General features: G+C 41.8%; 1 protein-coding gene across 1 annotated transcript in view; it reads left to right on the forward strand.

Moving 5' to 3' along the window:
• The window catches only part of LOC107594986 (voltage-dependent calcium channel subunit alpha-2/delta-3-like), a gene marked incomplete at its 3' end in the record, with an annotated part of 93,334 nt that extends 71,837 nt beyond the window's left edge, over nt 1-21,497 (forward strand). Inside the window, exons 10-15 of the mRNA XM_016285231.1 lie at nt 3,588-3,721; nt 5,790-5,807; nt 13,777-13,848; nt 15,384-15,464; nt 19,810-19,881; nt 21,417-21,497. Coding sequence (XP_016140717.1) covers nt 3,588-3,721; nt 5,790-5,807; nt 13,777-13,848; nt 15,384-15,464; nt 19,810-19,881; nt 21,417-21,497 — 458 coding nt within the window. The remainder of the gene's footprint in view (nt 1-3,587; nt 3,722-5,789; nt 5,808-13,776; nt 13,849-15,383; nt 15,465-19,809; nt 19,882-21,416) is intronic.
• Nucleotides 21,498-22,372: the final 875 nt, after the last annotated feature.

Consider the following 22,372-nt stretch of genomic DNA (forward strand, 5'->3'; position numbering starts at 1 on the left):
TTCGGGACAGGGTGGAGGATTCCACTCGAGCCCGATGCTCTCTGCTGCCCGGGAAAGCATGGCCATCAGCTCGGGATCAGACTTGGGCAATGCTGGTGTCCCAGAGGGAGGCAACGCAGCCAAATCCTCATCTCCCGAGGACTCAAGCCCGCCTTGTGATGTGGCGATCGACATTTAGTCATCCTCCTGAGCCCCGAATGAGATGCTGGGATCCTGGTGAGAGGCTGCGGTCTCGTCGGGGAAGCCCACACCATAACCCTCAGATCACCCTGGCCACCAGTAAAGTAGCCCTCTTACGAGAAGAGGAACTACATTGGGGTGTGGCAGAGGGTACTCTATACCGTTTAAGGTAATCAAGTCTCGATCTTAATGCCGAGATGGTCATGTCCCCACAATGAGAGCATGAACCATCCACGCAAAAGACGCAAACACACTCTTTTAGAGAAAATAAGCTCTTTCAGAGGCGCTGAAGTGCTCAGGCCAATGCAGGAGCTGGAAAGAAGAAGCAGGAAGCTCTTCAACGAACCGATAAATCGCGCTGTCACACCAACACCACTGAAGACTCGTTGCAAAACCCTCCGGTGATACCAGCAGAGAGATGTGCTCGTCTCCGAAGCTAAAGCTTGAATGCGAGTTGCTCGCGCTGCTCCTTATATACCTACACATCGGGGCGGAGCTCGCGATGCAAGGGGGTAAAAATTACTTTAGAAAGACGGCAGCATCATTATGTTATTTTTACACAGAGATTGGTAGCTCTATTAGTAAAGTCTGTTGACTTTAGCAATTATTGTCGCATTATATGCCAATGGTTACAGTTCAAAAATAGGAAAAATCACTTCTTGTTGATTATTTTTCCCTTGAATTTTGCGTGCCTGTAGGCATTAAAGATATCTGATCTTATAAAGATATTTTAGTTCTTAAAGGGGTCATCGGATGCGACATGCAGTTTTACAAGTTGTTTGAACTGAAATGTGTGTTGGCAGTGTGTGTACACAACCACCTTATAATGATAAAGATCCACCCAGTGTTTTTTTATCTCATTAAATAATTTCCTCTTTCTCATATCAAGCCATTCTCAGATGCCTGTCTGTGTGACATTACACAGACCCAGGCCCCTCCCACGATTGTTGACTGACACTAGCATTTTACCTTAGACCCGCCCTGAGTGAGCTGTCATCAGTCCGCCATTGTTTCACCACCAAAGCAGGAGTAGACAAGAATGGCTCCTAAGTGATTGAGGTGCTCTGTTGTTGGATGTAATAAAGAACATAGCAGTCGTCATTTACTCCTAACATCTGAGCTGCTGAAGACACAGTGGATTACCTTTATTTTTGAAGGGAATGCGCCCCCAGATTTATCTAAATGTGTCTATGTTTGCATAAATCATTCCTGATTCAGCCTCACCTACAGAAGAAGTGAGTATAAGGTTCTTTTATGAATCTTTGCAAATCGCCTTTTCTAATAACGTGCTAGTTAGCAAGTTCCGCAACTAAAGTAAACAGTCTCATGAGAACGGATCATCACCCCATGGAAGAGAGGGGCGGGGTCAGCAGAGCTCATTAGCATTTAAAGGGAAATGCACCGAAACGGGTCGCTGTGAACAGAGCTGTTTTTGACAGGATAAAAAGGGAGTTGTTTTACACTACCATTGAGAAATTATAACCAAAATATGTTATAGACTTTTCATTAAGACCCTAAAGAATTATATCAACTTGTGGAAAATGGGCATCCGATGACCCCTTTAATTTTCAATGTGGCTCCAAGAGTAAATTGTTAAATTGTACATATTTTCAGTTGTCAAAAACCAAATGCATTCAGCTGATACTTTTTTTTTATTTAAAGAGAAATTAGAATAGTTCTGCCATGAAACTCTACTTGTGTTCTAATTGGTTCATTCAAGACAACGTTCCCAGACAATCGGAATGACATACTCATTACTGTTTACCTATATAACCAGGACATATTAAATGAATGCTATGTCTGCACGCTATGCATGTCCTCATTTTAGCCCACAGCCTCCCCAGCACCGCCTGCCTAGATCTGCTACGTGGATCTTCCTCTATCTAGCAGCAGCATGTTTCCTTTTAATTTTATGACCTAAGCATTTAGCAGCAGCATCGTAGCAGATTTAGTCCGCCAAGACCAAACCTATGCACATTATATTTACATTATTAAAATTAAAATTTATAATGTACCCAAGAGTTGTCATGACTGAAATAATGTTAAAACTAGACATATCATGTTTCCCTCTATCAAAACAATTGCATAGGACATACCTATCCAAGTGCCATAAATATTATTTTTCCAATGTTTGCGTGCCTGTACCTCTAGACGAATTAAAGATATCTTTGTAGCTTTTTACATTCTGGTTCTTAATATACTTTTCTTTCATAAACTTAATGTTTAAGGCCCTATGTGGTTCAATCCTAAAGATATGGGGAGTCCAATGCGACTCAATGTCCAAATTGTGGATTGTTTATTGTGACAATCAGTACTCTAGGTGAATATATAAGCACCAACAGAGCAGGTAAGGTAGAAAAAAATAGCATTTTTTCAGTATATTGGCAAACACGAGGGGAGTTGTTGGAGACTGGAGCAGTAAATTGCAGTAAATTGGAGTTTTAGAGATGGGGAGGATATCACCCAGGTAAGTTATCCAGGTAAGTCGATTGCACGAATCAAGGATTGCACGGTCCTAGTCGTAGAGTGAATGGTGTGTAGTAGTAGTCGTTGATGTAAATGGTGTGGACTTATATGCAGGGTGTTTTTTAATGAGGTGATAGAGTAGTGACAGGTGTAGATGATGACAGAACGAGTGCACAGGAGACAATGGAGGAGCAGAGTCTTTAGGAAGCCATCAGGTTGGGAGCAGGGAAAGTAGTTCTCTTTCTATTATGCCTGATTGCCTTTAGATGTTCCTTGTTATCCCTTGATTAGTTATATATTTAAACTTGTGTTTGCCATGGTCTTTGGTCGGTTGTTGTTTGTATTCTTGGGCTTTGTGCTGTGTTCCAGGTTTCTCTGATCATGTCATTGATTGTGTCACGAATCCGGTCCATGAACTTTCCAAGTCTAGTCACAGTTGTTCTTCCTGAGTTCAGTCAAGTCACAACTGACATTCATGAGTCTAGTCAAGTCACAACTGTTCGTCATGAGGCAAGTCAGGTCACAGTTGATCTTCCTCAGTCAAGTCTAGTCACCACTGATCTTCCTGAGTTGAATTTAGTCACAGTTGATCATAATGAGTCAAGTCAGGTCACTGCTAATCTGGATATTTAAAAAAAAATAGTATAATGCTTTTGTCTGTCTTGATTTGTATTCTGTCATCATGTTATGATTATGAGGTTTGTTGACAGCAACATTGCTTATTGCTTTCTGTTGGCTGACTGTTTGGCACACAATTTGATTTCCTATGTTAGTGTAGAATTAGTATGTCAACAAATCCTGTATACTCTCACACATGACAGCAGACAACAAATCACCAGAGTGTTTTTAATTTTGTATATATAGTTTTAAAATTTTGTGTACGCATACACATATCAATGAATATTTATAATTATAATTTCACTTTTTTTCTGTGTTGTCAGGTTATTTTACCCAGATCTCCACACTGGCAGATGTTCAGGAGAATGTGATGGAGTATCTGCATGTGCTCAGTCGGCCGAAGGTCATTGATCGAGAGCATGACATGGTGTGGACAGAAGCCTATGTTGATAACACTGTAAGTGACTCATTTATGTTTTTGACATTTTTTTTCATGTGAAAATCCACATATAAATCATTGTTAACCTTATGAACCCCATGCACACAGAGAAGAGTATTGTGTATTGTGCAAACCAAAAGTGCAGTGTATTTGAATACACCAGGGGTAGGCAAGTTCGGTCCTAGAGAGCCGCAGTCCTGCAGAGTTCAGCTCCAACCCTAATCAAACACACCTGAACAAGCTAGTCAATGTCTTCAGGATTACTAAGGCTATAGGCAGGTGAGTTTTGTTTTCAGGGTTGGAGCTGAACTCTGCAGGACTGCGGCTCTCTAGGACCGAACTTGCCTACCCCTGGAATACACTGTCTGTACTGTTTTTTTTTAATGCAGAACAGGCTACAGTGCAAACGTTCCCATATTCTCTAAGCTGAGCGCAATTTGTATTGCGTAGTTTAGATTTTAGTTCAGGAGCCGAGTGCAACCGCAGAGCTGTCTCCTCACTCAATAGCATTTGAGGGGGTGCTCAAAGCTTTGATAAAGGTGGTAGCTAAACTTAGCATCGAGTGGCCTAAGGAAAGAATGAAAGCGCCTCGTAGTAAACTTAACGAATGTTTCCTGACTAGTGGTCGGGCCCAGCCACCAAAGAGAAATTGTTAGGAGGCTTAGGAGGCTGACCTGCTGAAGGAGCTGTGTGCTGGCAAGGGCCTCATGTATGGCTAATACTGGGATCAAGGACAAAGAAAAAAAAGCTTTTCTGCTGGACAGCCCAATGTCATCATCTGGCCTTTTTGGTGACGCAGCAGCAACACTATTGTAGAGGTCTGCACGGGACTGTTTTTTTAGTCCCGCTCCTGCAAAGTTCTATTCCGCACCTACCCGCTCCTGCTATATATTCACTCTTTGTTCACCCGCTGTCCGTTTAGAATAATTTTCCGTTCCCGCTAAATTTAGATCTCGTTTTCAGAACCTCACATTTAAATTTCCGCTACTGAGAGAGATAGTCTAACAAATTAAAGTGTAGCATGCACAAAATTGTAGGCCTATTTGTAATTGTATTCGTCTTGTCAAGACACAAAATTCGTTTAACATTTCGCTGTCAACACAGCAAAAAAAAAAGTGTCACAGAGAAAACAATAATGTAGGTTGTAGAAAAAGTTTAGCTATTTCTTATTTGTATTCATCTTTTCAAGATACAATTCGTTTAAAATTTTGCTGCATGTCAACACAATAGGAAAAAGTGTTGCAGAGAAAAAAACAAAACAAATGTAGGTTGTACAGAAATTGTAACCTCTTTGTTATTTTGATTCTCTTAGTCTTGTCAAAATACAAAATTCATTTAACATTTTGCAATGTCTCCAAGATGCATCAAGAAACCTATCTGCAAAGCTACCTGAAAAACTCTGCGCAAGTGCACCTAGGTCAAAAGCAGCTTTAAACGCAAAGGATGCTCACACCAAATGTTGATTTCATTTTGTTAATAGAAGTTAATTGATAAAGAATTATTTTTTCCCCCTATGACATTATTTTTGACCGCATCCTCATTTTACAGCATTTTTACACAAGTGCCTAGAACTTTTAACAGTACTGTAGCTTTGCAGGTAGGTTTCTTGAAGCGTCTTGGAGACAGTTCTTCTGGATTTAGTCTGTCTCAGTTTGTTCTGTTTCCTTCCAGACAGACTGGATGATGATCAGATCAAATCTCTGTGTGGAGCACACAAATCTCACTGGATTATAACAATTAATGGCAAAATTAATGTTTGGAAATGTAAACTGATATTTCCTACTGACACACTACAGCAAAATATTGAAATAACTGACTTAAAACCATTTTTTAGCTGCTGAAAATACTAGTGTTCTAATCATTTTGGCCACCATTGTATATAACCAATTAACAAAGAGCTTATAAGTTTGTATTTAAAAGTTTTAAAAACTATTTCCCTATGAATAAAATGAATGGAGCTTTTACCTCTCCTTAACTTCCAAATATATTTCAGATCCAGACACCACTTTATGAAGTAATGACAAGGAGAAGTTGTAATATGTGTGTGTGCACTCATTTGATCGTAGTTTGTCTTTTGTCTTTGTAGCGTCCACAGGCTCAAAAGGTAAAGGTTTAATTCACATTTTGATTGTGATTTAGCGGTGTTTCTACATAGCGCATTAACCCATTACGTGGATCTGCTTTGTTACATTATGTTGTGTGCAGTTTGGACAAGTTTTCATTCTTATTTGACTTTTTTTTTTAAAGTGATGACTTTGTGTAGTCTATATCACTGCCATACTTGATTTTCCAGTCATCTGTGAACTCAGACTATCTGTATTACTGTTAGTGGAAGTCTTTGTATGTGTTGGCAGGGCCAGACGTCACTTGCCCAAAATTACATGCCACCTCTTTCTTTACTGGTTGCCTGGCTTGACGAAACTATGAAATTCTGTTGCTGATGTACAATATTCTTAAAATTAGAAGACTTCATCGTCTCATAGTTTTACTAGTTTACCGGATGTACCTACATTTAGCTTCTTGAATTTAGAATTTTTTCTGTTTTTGCTGTTTAATGAAAAAACAGAAACTTTAGTCTCTTCAAAACACAATATATTCTTCCAAACATTGTTACACTCTGATATTCTGCTGGAGTGACACTAACTAAACAAATAAAAAAAATGTCATAAGATCCCTTCGGTAAGCTGACCCTTGTTAAAAAATAGTAAACATACCTTTAAAAAGAGTACTTATTGTGGAAATATACACTGCTTAAAAAAAATAATGAAACACATCAGATCTCAATGGGGAAAAATATCATGCTGAATAATATCTATACTGATATGGACTGGGTCATGTGTTAGAAACGAAAGGATGCCACATCGTTTGATGGAAATTAAAATGATCAACCTACAGAAGACTGAATTTAAAAGACCCCCCGAAAATCAAAGTGAAATGATTTATAGCAGGCTAGTCCATTTTGCTGAAATTTCATTGCAGCAACTCAAAATGGTACTCAGTAGTTTGTATGGCCCCCACGTGCTTGTATGCATACCTGACATGCATGCATACTTGATGCTATACTCTGATTAAAAAGTGTATAAAAAAATAATGAAACACATCAGATCTCAATGGGGAAAAATATCATGCTGAATAATATCTATACTGATATGGACTGGGTCATGTGTTAGAAACGAAAGGATGCCACATCGTTTGATGGAAATTAAAATGATCAACCTACAGAAGACTGAATTAAAAGACACCGCGAAAATCAAAGTGCAATGATTTATAGCAGGCTAGTTCATTTTGCAGAAATTTCATTGCAGCAACTCAAAATGGTACTCAGTAGTTTGTATGATAATAATAATAATCCTGTCCTTATTCCAATAAAAATAATGATAATGTCACAACTAGCTTAGCACTGTGACAAATAAAGGGAACAGCAAAAGTTGTCTGAATAACCTAAATATGTGTTATTACAATAAAAAGCAAAAAAATAACTAAACAATTAAAACGTCAGTTAATAGAATAGGCATTTCCAGTAAACAAGAAAAATGGTTTAACTAACTGATGAACATCCATAGTATGATGCATTATTGGAGAAAGTAACCAACTAGTCATGACTGTTTCCCGAAATCATTTGTGCACATCCCTCAGTTGAACCATGTTGGTTCAGCAGTATAAAGGACTGCCATTATCACCGTCACACACAGGCAATGCTCCCTCTAAGCTGTGCACGTGTGCGGCCATGCACAGGACATTTGCAGAAATGAGTTGAGAAAGCCATTTCATTGAATTCTAGTAAATGCAAAATAATTGCAATGGTTGGGCAAACTGCTACAGAGTTGGTGTCACTATAGAACCAGTGAATGCGGTTTAGAGGTGTCATAGAAAGAGAATGATGTGTGCCAAATTAGTCGCTCTAGAAATTGGACGAAATAGCTCAACACGAGAGCCAACGCAAACGTGCTTCTCAAATGGAAGGCTGCATCCTACCAAGGTTGCGTCCTTCATAGTTCAGTCTTGTAGGCTATAGAGTCCTCCTCGACATTAAATGCTAGTCTGTCTAGTAAGTGCGCATGGCTACGTCACATACATCGCCCTCACTGGCACGGCACGAAAATACTAATAAAACTTAGTTTTTGAAAAATACTTTATATTATCTTTAAATTATTTGGCTTTCTGTTAATGTAATGCAATGAATCACAGCTGTCTTATCAAAATTCCAAGGGCCAGTTTTATTAACAGCTTGTGCAGCGCAAACCATCTTTTGGCATTAAAATAGTACTGTCAGGATTTACTAAAGACGCGCAGTGATGAATTAGTGCTGAAAAGGCGTGGACAGTTATTTTTGCCCCTGACATTATTGAATATGCATTTCTAGGAGTTTTCCAAACGTATTAATTTATTTGGAAAGAAAACATTATCCGAACATATCGTTTCCAAGCCATGTTATTTTGCTCTGTTTAGTATATATAAAATATAAATAGCACATTAAAGTGAATTTACACACTTTTTGTGTGTGTGCGCTGTACAGATCTGTATAAAGAATGTTTTTGCTCAGGTGGCCGAAATGTCTGCCCAATAGGGAAACATTTTGCTCAACAAGAAAAAAAAAATTAGAGGGAACATTGCTGTCACGAATCCTGTCCATGGATTAACCCTTTGCCTTTCTGTTTCGGACTGTGTTTTCACCTCGCCTGGACTATTGCTTGTGTTATTGAATTTTCCCTCTTGTCAAGGCCTCTGGATAACGTTCACTGTCGACTGACTCACACCTTCCTTTGGATACTCTTTTGTCTTGCCTGTAATGTACCTGCTTGCCACTGTCTGACCCATGCCTGTTTTATGACTACGTCTCTGTCTAAATAAAGCCTTGCAAATGGATCTGCACGTCTCACTTCTCGTTCGCCCTGTTACAGAATACTCGGCCACACAAGGATCCAGCGGCTTTTCAAGTGGACACTGGCCAGGTATGGACATTGCAAGACTGTTTTTAGCCCTCAAACAGGGCACACGATCACTCAAGCTATATTCAAGAGTATTTGAACTTTGATTATTTTTCTGATCTGCCGGACTGTGTGCTCATAGACTTCTTTTGTGAGGGCATTAATCAGCCGCTCAAATCACGCTTAATCCGTGAAGGTCCCCGCTCATCTCTCAGTCAGTTTATGGACTATGCTTTGTTAACTGTTGGTTCAACATTCACTGTGGGTGTCGTGGAGGAACGCAACCCCGCACTCACTCGTGTAAAGGCGGCCGCACTAGAGCACGCTCACAAAATTACGGCGACAGCGGAGCCTGATCGCAAAATGGCAGACACAACATCGCCCCGTTATGTCATAGCTGATCTTCCTGAGTCAAGTCAAGTCACAGTTGATCTTCATGAGTCAAGTCAAGTCAAGTCACAGTTGATCATCATGGGTCAAGTCAAGTCACAGCTGATCATCATGGGTCAAGTCAAGTCACAGCTGATCTTCATGAGTCCAGCCAAGTCACAGTTGATCTTCCTGAGTCCAGCCAAGTCACAACTGATCTTCATGAGTCAAGTCAAGTCACAGCTGCTCGTCATGAGTCCAGTCACGTCTCAACTGATCTTCCAGAGTCTTGTCACGTCTCAGCTGATCTGCCAGAGCCTTGTCACGTCTCAGCTGATCTGCTAGAGTCTCGCCATGTCTCAGCAGTTCGTCCAGAGTCACGTCACATAACAACTGATCTTCCAGAGTCTCGTCACGTCTCAGCTGATCTTCCAGAGTCACGTCACTTCCTGTCTGTTACACCCAGATTATCAAGGTCAGCCCTTCGGTATCCCAGTCTGGTATCCAGTGTGAGGGATGCACCGCTGGTGTCTGCATGCGCAGCTGGTATCCCCAAACCCACTCACTCTAGCCCTCCTGTTCCTGAACTGATTCCCCTGTCTGAAGTGCTTCCCATGATGGGGATCACTTTTTGGTGTATTTGAGCTGCATACACTACCACCGAACCTCCCGAGGGGGAGGCGCTCGCTTCAGCTCCTTGCGTGGTGGTGGCGCTCAGTGATGCACTCTCAGCCTGTCGTGTTGCGGTCGAAGAGACCGTTACTGACTTCTCCCTGTTTCCTGATGTTACTGCTGTAGAACCTCCAGAGGTGGTGGCAACTGCTGCAGAACCTCCAGAGGTGTCTCTGCCTGCCCAGCCACGGCCAAGGAGGCCATTTATGAGTTCTCAGTCTGTCCTGTCGCGGTCAAAGGGACCGTTGCTGAACTCCGTACCTGTCCTGTTAAGGAGAATGTTAATGAACTCTCCCTGTTTCCTGTTGGTACTGCTGTAGAACCTCCAGAGGTGGCGGCATCCGCTGCAGAACCTACAGAGGTGTCAGTAGTATCCACTTGTGAACTCACGTCCTGTTCTGTTCCGGCCAAGGAGGCCGTCTGTGAGCTCTCTGCCAGTCCTGTAATGGCTATGGAGGCCGTCTGTGAATTCTCTGCCTGTCCTGTAATGGCTAGGGAGGCCGTCTGTGAATTCTCTGCCTGTCCTGTAACGGCTATAGAGGCAGTCTGTGAATTCTCTGCCTGTTCTGTTCCGGCCAAGGAGGCCGTCTGTGAACTCTCTGCCTGTCCTGTCATGGCTATGGAGGCTGCTTATAAACTTTTCTCCTGCTCTGAACCAGCCGAGGAGGCCATCTCAGAACTGTTGTCTTTTTCTAAACCTGTCAGGAAGGCCAATTATAGACTTTTGTCCTGTTCCGATCCAGCCGAGGAGGCTGCCTATGAAGTCTCAGCCCTGTCCTTCACAGCCAGAAAGGTCACCTGTGAATTCTTAACCCTGCCTGTCATGAACCCGGAAATCATAAATTAACTCTATATTTGCCCCATTACTTCTGTCGTTGCCACAGAGACCCCTAGTGAACAGTCTATCTATCCAGTTTCAATCAATGCACCCGGTCTTGATCTGTCTGCCAGTCCACAACTCCCACATGTACCTAATTCTGGATTATCTGTATGTCCTGTTACAGTCCATGAGTCTAATATTGAACTGTCTGTCTGTCCAGTCACTCTCAACGTAACTAACACAGAGTTTACTGCCCTGTCTGTCACAGCCCAAAAACCCGCCTTTGAACCCTTAAACTTGCCTGTCATGAGCCCAGAGACTATAAATACACACAGTGTCTGTCCCTTTAACCCTGTCACTGCCATAGAGAACATTGATGAACTGTCTGCATGTTCTGTTTTCCCTAATGTGTCTGTTGAACCATCTGCCTTGCCAGTCCCAGTCAGTAAGCCTGTTTGTGAACTGTCTGCATATCCAGTTTCAATCAGTGAGCTGTATGCCCTTTCAATGGTCACCAGGGGGACTATTGATGAACTTCTTGTGTTCCCTGCCTCGGTCCCTGAGACCATGAATGCACTGCCTGTGTTGTCTGTCTCTGTTTTCCCTAGGCCCCAGTCTCTGCCATGGGTCTCGGCTCCGTCTGCTCCACCGTGGAGGTATTCAGCTCCGCCCTGGTGGGCTTCTGCTCCACCTGCTCTGCCCTGGTGGGCCTGTGTCCCGTCTGCTTTGCCCTGGTGGGCTTCTGTCCCATCTGCTCCGGCCTGGTGGGTTCCTGCTCTGTCTGCTCCGCCCTAGTGGGCTTCTGCTCCGCCTGCTCTGCCCTGGTGGGCCTCTGTCCCATCTGCTCTGGCCTGGTGGTCTTCTGTCCTGCTCTGGTGGTCTTCTGTTCTGCTGTGGGGATCTTCGGACCAGTCTGCTCAGCTGTGGTGGTCCTCAGCTCCACCTGCTCTGCCGACCCCACTCTGGCTCCCAGCTTTGCCGGCTCCACCCTGGTTTCCTGCTTCGCCGGTTCTGCCTTGGTGCTCTGCTCTGCTACTCTGCCTACTCTGGAAGTCTCTCCACTTCCATGTGGACCACCATCTGCCTTGCCAGTCCCAGTCAGTAAGCCTGTTTGTGAACTGTCTGCATATCCAGTTTCAATCAGTGAGCTGTATGCCCTTTCAATGGTCACCAGGGGGACTATTGATGAACTTCTTGTGTTCCCTGCCTCGGTCCCTGAGACCATGAATGCACTGCCTGTGTTGTCTGTCTCTGTTTTCCCTAGGCCCCAGTCTCTGCCATGGGTCTCGGCTCCGTCTGCTCCACCGTGGAGGTATTCAGCTCCGCCCTGGTGGGCTTCTGCTCCACCTGCTCTGCCCTGGTGGGCCTGTGTCCCGTCTGCTTTGCCCTGGTGGGCTTCTGTCCCATCTGCTCCGGCCTGGTGGGTTCCTGCTCTGTCTGCTCCGCCCTAGTGGGCTTCTGCTCCGCCTGCTCTGCCCTGGTGGGCCTCTGTCCCATCTGCTCTGGCCTGGTGGTCTTCTGTCCTGCTCTGGTGGTCTTCTGTTCTGCTGTGGGGATCTTCGGACCAGTCTGCTCAGCTGTGGTGGTCCTCAGCTCCACCTGCTCTGCCGACCCCACTCTGGCTCCCAGCTTTGCCGGCTCCACCCTGGTTTCCTGCTTCGCCGGTTCTGCCTTGGTGCTCTGCTCTGCTACTCTGCCTACTCTGGAAGTCTCTCCACTTCCATGTGGACCTGGCCCTCCATCCCTTCCCCTGTTCCGCCTCTGCTCCACCACCCTCCTGGATTTTACTGTTTTAGAAGCGTCTGGAAGCCACTGCTTGGGGGGGGGGGCTATGTCACGGATCCTGTCCATGGACTTCCGTTCGATCGCCACCAGAGGTCACCCTTCCGTTACATTGATTCTCACACTACACAAACTGTTGCATGTCATCCCGGACTACATTTCCCATGCTCCATTGCACTGATTGGACTCACCTGCAGCCAATCACACACTATATAACAATCACTCAAATCCTTCTCTAATCGCCGAGTATTGTTTGCGTATATCGCTCTCCTAGTGGTAGCACATTACGGAGCCAGTTTCCTGACATAGTTTATAGTCCTTAGTTCCTAGTCTTGTCTTGCCTGCTTTCCCGTGTTACCTGATTATTGCCTGTTTATCTTGGATTAACCCTTTGCCTTTCTGTTTCGGACTCTGTTTGCACCTCACCTGTACTATTGCTCGTGTTATTGGATTTTCCCTCTTGTCAAGCCCTCTGGATAACGCTCACTGTCGACTGACTCACACCTTTTTTTGGATACTCTTTTGTCTTGCCTGTAATGTACCTGCTTACCACTGTCTGACCCATGCCTGTTTTATGACTACGTCTCTGTCTAAATAAAGCCTTGCAAATGGATCCGCACGTCTCACTTCTCGTTCGCCCCATTACAATTGCACACAGGTAATGAAGTAAAAATGTTGAGATAGATTTGACTTTAATGTCAGAATATTATAATTCATTTACACAAACAAAACAAAACCGTTCATTAAAAAAAAAGCACGTTATGCAGGTGGTTCAGGTGTGTTTAATAAGAGTTGGAGCTAACCTCTGCAGGGCTGTGGCCCTCCAGGAACTGAGTTTGACATCACTGGTATAGCATATTCCGTGCATGGTTTATTCAATCAGGAGCATTGCCCTTAACATAATTTCTCAGAGATGGAAATGTCACTATATATAATAGATCGATCCATATAGCAGTAGTTCCAAACACACAACCTTGTGATGCCGTTTGTTAATGTTTGTTTGAACTGGGGTTTTGAGAAACACATAATCTTTGAGCTATGTTGGTAACGATGGAACTGCTGACCATAGTTGAATAACAATGGTTTTGGGAAATGCATCCTGTAGAGTTCAGCTCCAATCCTATAAAACACACTTCACTAACAATGTTGGCTAACCCTGGACACACATCAAAATAATAAAACTAATGTCTGAACTAATACTATGTCCACAGCTTAATTTGCCTGAGAAACACGCTTCATTATCAGATTAAAAAAATAGGCCGATCTCAGATTTTCTTTATGAATTTTTTTCATTTATTTTAATTATTTTAGTGCCAAAGCACCCTAATGACTTAACCAATTTGACATTATTTCAGATGATGATGAAATAAAATTAAATGTCAAAAAAGTATCTGTTGCAGAAAAAAATGTGAAAACAGATGGCTAATCACTTTCCCATGAGAACCAGGAAATGAATAACATTCATTCACATCTTTGTTATGTGTTGTTGTGTATTTGTGTAGCTGGAAGATGCTCAGGGTCCTGTGCTCATGACTACCGTGGCCATGCCTGTGTTCAGCACCAAGAACGAGACTGTAAGTGATCCTAAACTTTGACTTTGATAATGTTAACCAGTGGCTATTTAGTCAGTATGAATGTTTTCTGTATAGCACTCATCAAACTATACCAACAGAGAGAGGAAATATGCCAAAGTAAGAAAGAAATAATGATGTAGAAAGGTTTAATTGGAAACTAATATTAAGTCGTGACATTAAGTAGGGCAGTCGTGGCCTAATGGATAGAGAGCCAGACTTGTAACCCGAAGATCGTGGGTTCAAGTCTCAGGTCCGGCAGGGATTGTCGGTGGGGGGAGTGAATAACCAGTGCTCTCTTCCACCTTCAATACTACGACTGAGGTGAGATCCTTGAGAAAGGCACCAAACACCCAACTGCTCCCCGGGCACACTTAGATGGGTTAAATGCAGAGCACACATTCTGAGTATGGGACACCATACTTGGCCACACGTCACTTTAGACTTGTCAAAACATTTAACCAATAAAGTATGATGAATCATAACAAATATTAAAGGTTTAGTTCACCCAAAAATGAAAATTAGACCATAAATTACTCACCCTCAAGTCATCCTAGGTGTATATGACTTTCTTTTTTCAGACGAATCCAGTCGGGAGTTATATAAAAAATTGGCTTCGATCTTTCAAGCTGTTTATGCCACTCAGCGGGTGTTGCATGCATCAGTCCAAAAGAAGTTAAATAAAAAGCGCCCCTCCATTTAAAAAAATTTCTCACACGGCTCCGGGGGGTGAACAAAGGCCTCCTGTAGCGAATCGATGCGTTTTTGTATGAAAAATATCCATATTCAAAACGTAATAATCACTTTAATGTAGCTTGTGCCAACACGGAAGCAGCTCTGGGCTTATGACGTATGAGTTCAGCGTTGCACATGCACCAGTGAGTCTTGTGAAAACCAACGTTTGTTAACAGGAGCAAAGGAAGCAAAGTTTCCTTATTTTAGCAAAGGAAAACCAGTCTCCTCTTGGCTTATTTCGAAATCCTCCGACATTCTTCTTTACAAATCCTTGTTTTGTACTTCTAATAAGTGACTGTTGTTTTGTTTTGATCTCACCCCTGCGCTTCCACGTTCATCACTTCTGAGCGGCGCATGTGTAATGCTGAACTCATACGTCATCTGCCCGGAGCTGCTTCCGTGTACAACTGTTGGCGCAAGCTACATTAACGTGACTATTACGTTTTGAATATGGATATTTTTCTTACAAAAACGCATCAATTTGCTAGAGAAGGCCTTTGTTCACCCCCCGGAGCCGTGTGAGACACTTTTTTTTATGGATGGGTGATTTTTATTTAACTTCTTTTGGACTGATGCATGCAACACCCGCTGACAGCAATTAAACAGTTTGAAAGATCAAATACAATTTTTAATGGAACTCCGACTGGATTTGTCTGAAAGAATAAAGTCATATACACCTAGGATGACTTGAGGGTGAGTAATTTATGGGCTAATTTTCATTTTTGGATGAACTAACCCTTTAAGATTTTTTTTGCTTTGCTTTTTGCTTTGGTTTTTAACATGCTTGTGTTCATTGTTTTAAGAGAAATAAAGGAATTCTTCTTGGAGTAGTTGGCACAGATGTTCCAGTGTCTGAAATACTGAAGGCCATCCCTAAATACAAGGTACACAGACAAGTCACCTATAACTGTCCATTCATTAGAACTTGGACCTCCTGTTGATTATCTGTCTAGCACCAGAGAGTGAATGGATGGATGAATGAATGGATGGATGGATGAATGAATGAAAATCAACCATTTAGATAACCCTTTTTTTCTCTCTCTAGAAGATAGCATTGTAATTTCATGTTCACTAAAACCGCATAAAATGATGTGACATCTGCAGTTTTCCTTTCTGTATTTGGCATATTTATTATTGAAATCCAAGTAAGTTTGTGTCAAATTTACCATCTTTCTTATTTAAATGGTCATTAGACTTGAGTTATATCATCGATATGGACCATGATTTGTTACTTGCTATTGTGGTCAAGTGGAGAAGAAGAGCCTATACTAGAACAAGATGTAAACTAAAGAAAGATAAACTTGACTTTGCCTATTCCCTGGCAGAGGTTCTCAGACTGGCACTGGAGTGCAAATAAGTCCACCCACCAAAAGGATCACAGGTCCATCCAATAAAGGGCTAGAGATGTGGCTTCAAGTACAACAATATATTTATTTAACATACAAACAATCAATCATGTCACATCAGTAGTGAAGAACAGACCCATACAATGCACACACACTTTATAGAACCAATACAAAATGTTAAGTAGAGCTGAGACATGCTAGTTGGGAGCTGCTAATTACAGTCATTATCTGTCCTGAAACGCACAATCACACACACACACCTGCATACTTGAGTGACTGAGATGGTCGATAATGAGCATAGTAAGTGTGTTAAGTGTTACAGCTCATTGAACTGCTCACACTTAAAATTAAAGTGCTTCTTAAGGAAAAAAAAAGAAAAGAAAAATCTACCATCTCCCATAGGTCTAGTTCTATGGTTGCTGACTGAGGTGCCACAAAAGCTAGAGTCCTGGGTGTTTAGCTCGAGGCTGTCGAGAATGAGCAGAGGATTTCTGTTTCTCTCTCACTCCCTAAACCATGTGCAGTGTATTTCTCAGGTGGAGTTCACACATGAGGAGTTGTGTTCAAGTCCGAAAGTTCACAATGCAATCTATGTCAGCTTGTATAAGTTTTCCTGTTTACTGTTGCTTCAGTCACTTATAAGTTTGCGCAGTGGGTAGGCTGGCACTCATCAGGAGTCCCATCCCTTGCTTGCTTATTCTAGGAGAATAGACATGCAATTAATTTGAATTTCATTCAAGAATGTTGTGCAATTTTACAGTCAGAGAGAAGCACAAGCCTAATGACTGAGTCAGTCCACTACACGACACACTAAACGACTGACGAGTCAAAATTCTGAACGGACAAAAACGGACAAATTCTGCTGAACCAACCTACCAACTAATAAACGAACAAATAAATAAATGAATAAAGCCGTATCCGATTATATGGTCCTCCTGCGCTCAGTGTGGTCAGTGCCATTGGTTATAATGGGCTCTATTTGCGATGCAACATGCACTGCTTTTCAAGCAAGGTTCATGTTTATAGCCAAAACCTTGGTGTGTAGAGTCATTTAAGATCATGTAATATTCTAGTTTAAGCTATGTTTCTGGCAAACAGAGCACATCCATATTATTATGTGTGATAATTATTTACGATAAAGGCTGCTGTATAGCTGCCCAAACTTTAGTAAATGTTCATATTTAATAGTTTTGTCATTTTATAGTTTGAGACTTTCTTTATTTCTTTCTTTCTTGGGCAACACTCATATCATTGTCTAGCACACTGCAAACAGACACAGAAAACTAATCAATGCAACCACATGCAATACTAGAGGAAAGGCAGGTTAGCAATGACACATTTGCAGGTAGTGCAAGTACTTATACGGTATTACTCATCCTGATGATGTGACACAATAATTTGAATGGGAAAGAACAGCCTATCTCGACACCCTAGTCAATGGCAGGTGGTATTAGGGAGAGGAACATTCTCATACTGTCCTAACCAGATTTGATGATGATACACAATGAGTGACAGATTATTCTATTTTTTTAACCACTTACTGTGCTCCCCTATTTTTGAGCATTTTCTGAAAAACGACATACCCAAATAAAAATGTCTGTAGCTCTTGAACCCTATGGTCTATATTTATAAATCTGGTATTGTTTGAAACTAGACACTTGAACCTTTGTTACTCTGGAGTCATAATAACTCAAAATTAGTATAGCAACAGAGTAAAACAAGGTAAAATGTACATGAAAGTGACTTACGATATCTTTGAATGAAATTCACTAAGGGAAAAATGGATGAGGCTTTCTGCCGACCCCACTCTGGCTCCCAGCTTTGCCGGCTCCACCCTGGTTTCCTGCTTCGCCGGTTCTGCCTTGGTGCTCTGCTCTGCTACTCTGCCTACTCTGGAAGTCTCTCCACTTCCATGTGGACCTGGCCCTCCATCCCTTCCCCTGTTCCGCCTCTGCTCCACCACCCTCCTGGATTTTACTGTTTTAGAAGCGTCTGGAAGCCACTGCTTGGGGGGGGGGCTATGTCACGGATCCTGTCCATGGACTTCCGTTCGATCGCCACCAGAGGTCACCCTTCCGTTACATTGATTCTCACACTACACAAACTGTTGCATGTCATCCCGGACTACATTTCCCATGCTCCATTGCACTGATTGGACTCACCTGCAGCCAATCACACACTATATAACAATCACTCAAATCCTTCTCTAATCGCCGAGTATTGTTTGCGTATATCGCTCTCCTAGTGGTAGCACATTACGGAGCCAGTTTCCTGACATAGTTTATAGTCCTTAGTTCCTAGTCTTGTCTTGCCTGCTTTCCCGTGTTACCTGATTATTGCCTGTTTATCTTGGATTAACCCTTTGCCTTTCTGTTTCGGACTAAAATGCATTTAAATGCATTAATAGAGACACCAGTAGCAGTATTGGTAATGTCACGGATCCTGTCCATGGACTTCCGTTCGATCGCCACCAGAGGTCACCCTTCCGTTACATTGATTCTCACACTACACAAACTGTTGCATGTCATCCCGGACTACATTTCCCATGCTCCATTGCACTGATTGGACTCACCTGCAGCCAATCACACACTATATAACAATCACTCAAATCCTTCTCTAATCGCCGAGTATTGTTTGCGTATATCGCTCTCCTAGTGGTAGCACATTACGGAGCCAGTTTCCTGACATAGTTTATAGTCCTTAGTTCCTAGTCTTGTCTTGCCTGCTTTCCCGTGTTACCTGATTATTGCCTGTTTATCTTGGATTAACCCTTTGCCTTTCTGTTTCGGACTCTGTTTGCACCTCACCTGTACTATTGCTCGTGTTATTGGATTTTCCCTCTTGTCAAGCCCTCTGGATAACGCTCACTGTCGACTGACTCACACCTTTTTTTGGATACTCTTTTGTCTTGCCTGTAATGTACCTGCTTACCACTGTCTGACCCATGCCTGTTTTATGACTACGTCTCTGTCTAAATAAAGCCTTGCAAATGGATCCGCACGTCTCACTTCTCGTTCGCCCCATTACAATTGCACACAGGTAATGAAGTAAAAATGTTGAGATAGATTTGACTTTAATGTCAGAATATTATAATTCATTTACACAAACAAAACAAAACCGTTCATTAAAAAAAAAGCACGTTATGCAGGTGGTTCAGGTGTGTTTAATAAGAGTTGGAGCTAACCTCTGCAGGGCTGTGGCCCTCCAGGAACTGAGTTTGACATCACTGGTATAGCATATTCCGTGCATGGTTTATTCAATCAGGAGCATTGCCCTTAACATAATTTCTCAGAGATGGAAATGTCACTATATATAATAGATCGATCCATATAGCAGTAGTTCCAAACACACAACCTTGTGATGCCGTTTGTTAATGTTTGTTTGAACTGGGGTTTTGAGAAACACATAATCTTTGAGCTATGTTGGTAACGATGGAACTGCTGACCATAGTTGAATAACAATGGTTTTGGGAAATGCATCCTGTAGAGTTCAGCTCCAATCCTATAAAACACACTTCACTAACAATGTTGGCTAACCCTGGACACACATCAAAATAATAAAACTAATGTCTGAACTAATACTATGTCCACAGCTTAATTTGCCTGAGAAACACGCTTCATTATCAGATTAAAAAAATAGGCCGATCTCAGATTTTCTTTATGAATTTTTTTCATTTATTTTAATTATTTTAGTGCCAAAGCACCCTAATGACTTAACCAATTTGACATTATTTCAGATGATGATGAAATAAAATTAAATGTCAAAAAAGTATCTGTTGCAGAAAAAAATGTGAAAACAGATGGCTAATCACTTTCCCATGAGAACCAGGAAATGAATAACATTCATTCACATCTTTGTTATGTGTTGTTGTGTATTTGTGTAGCTGGAAGATGCTCAGGGTCCTGTGCTCATGACTACCGTGGCCATGCCTGTGTTCAGCACCAAGAACGAGACTGTAAGTGATCCTAAACTTTGACTTTGATAATGTTAACCAGTGGCTATTTAGTCAGTATGAATGTTTTCTGTATAGCACTCATCAAACTATACCAACAGAGAGAGGAAATATGCCAAAGTAAGAAAGAAATAATGATGTAGAAAGGTTTAATTGGAAACTAATATTAAGTCGTGACATTAAGTAGGGCAGTCGTGGCCTAATGGATAGAGAGCCAGACTTGTAACCCGAAGATCGTGGGTTCAAGTCTCAGGTCCGGCAGGGATTGTCGGTGGGGGGAGTGAATAACCAGTGCTCTCTTCCACCTTCAATACTACGACTGAGGTGAGATCCTTGAGAAAGGCACCAAACACCCAACTGCTCCCCGGGCACACTTAGATGGGTTAAATGCAGAGCACACATTCTGAGTATGGGACACCATACTTGGCCACACGTCACTTTAGACTTGTCAAAACATTTAACCAATAAAGTATGATGAATCATAACAAATATTAAAGGTTTAGTTCACCCAAAAATGAAAATTAGACCATAAATTACTCACCCTCAAGTCATCCTAGGTGTATATGACTTTCTTTTTTCAGACGAATCCAGTCGGGAGTTATATAAAAAATTGGCTTCGATCTTTCAAGCTGTTTATGCCACTCAGCGGGTGTTGCATGCATCAGTCCAAAAGAAGTTAAATAAAAAGCGCCCCTCCATTTAAAAAAATTTCTCACACGGCTCCGGGGGGTGAACAAAGGCCTCCTGTAGCGAATCGATGCGTTTTTGTATGAAAAATATCCATATTCAAAACGTAATAATCACTTTAATGTAGCTTGTGCCAACACGGAAGCAGCTCTGGGCTTATGACGTATGAGTTCAGCGTTGCACATGCACCAGTGAGTCTTGTGAAAACCAACGTTTGTTAACAGGAGCAAAGGAAGCAAAGTTTCCTTATTTTAGCAAAGGAAAACCAGTCTCCTCTTGGCTTATTTCGAAATCCTCCGACATTCTTCTTTACAAATCCTTGTTTTGTACTTCTAATAAGTGACTGTTGTTTTGTTTTGATCTCACCCCTGCGCTTCCACGTTCATCACTTCTGAGCGGCGCATGTGTAATGCTGAACTCATACGTCATCTGCCCGGAGCTGCTTCCGTGTACAACTGTTGGCGCAAGCTACATTAACGTGACTATTACGTTTTGAATATGGATATTTTTCTTACAAAAACGCATCAATTTGCTAGAGAAGGCCTTTGTTCACCCCCCGGAGCCGTGTGAGACACTTTTTTTTATGGATGGGTGATTTTTATTTAACTTCTTTTGGACTGATGCATGCAACACCCGCTGACAGCAATTAAACAGTTTGAAAGATCAAATACAATTTTTAATGGAACTCCGACTGGATTTGTCTGAAAGAATAAAGTCATATACACCTAGGATGACTTGAGGGTGAGTAATTTATGGGCTAATTTTCATTTTTGGATGAACTAACCCTTTAAGATTTTTTTTGCTTTGCTTTTTGCTTTGGTTTTTAACATGCTTGTGTTCATTGTTTTAAGAGAAATAAAGGAATTCTTCTTGGAGTAGTTGGCACAGATGTTCCAGTGTCTGAAATACTGAAGGCCATCCCTAAATACAAGGTACACAGACAAGTCACCTATAACTGTCCATTCATTAGAACTTGGACCTCCTGTTGATTATCTGTCTAGCACCAGAGAGTGAATGGATGGATGAATGAATGGATGGATGGATGAATGAATGAAAATCAACCATTTAGATAACCCTTTTTTTCTCTCTCTAGAAGATAGCATTGTAATTTCATGTTCACTAAAACCGCATAAAATGATGTGACATCTGCAGTTTTCCTTTCTGTATTTGGCATATTTATTATTGAAATCCAAGTAAGTTTGTGTCAAATTTACCATCTTTCTTATTTAAATGGTCATTAGACTTGAGTTATATCATCGATATGGACCATGATTTGTTACTTGCTATTGTGGTCAAGTGGAGAAGAAGAGCCTATACTAGAACAAGATGTAAACTAAAGAAAGATAAACTTGACTTTGCCTATTCCCTGGCAGAGGTTCTCAGACTGGCACTGGAGTGCAAATAAGTCCACCCACCAAAAGGATCACAGGTCCATCCAATAAAGGGCTAGAGATGTGGCTTCAAGTACAACAATATATTTATTTAACATACAAACAATCAATCATGTCACATCAGTAGTGAAGAACAGACCCATACAATGCACACACACTTTATAGAACCAATACAAAATGTTAAGTAGAGCTGAGACATGCTAGTTGGGAGCTGCTAATTACAGTCATTATCTGTCCTGAAACGCACAATCACACACACACACCTGCATACTTGAGTGACTGAGATGGTCGATAATGAGCATAGTAAGTGTGTTAAGTGTTACAGCTCATTGAACTGCTCACACTTAAAATTAAAGTGCTTCTTAAGGAAAAAAAAAGAAAAGAAAAATCTACCATCTCCCATAGGTCTAGTTCTA

Source organism: Sinocyclocheilus grahami, unplaced genomic scaffold (genome assembly GCF_001515645.1).
Source record: "Sinocyclocheilus grahami isolate Dianchi unplaced genomic scaffold, SAMN03320097.WGS_v1.1 scaffold194.1, whole genome shotgun sequence".
Classification (NCBI taxonomy): domain Eukaryota; kingdom Metazoa; phylum Chordata; class Actinopteri; order Cypriniformes; family Cyprinidae; genus Sinocyclocheilus; species Sinocyclocheilus grahami.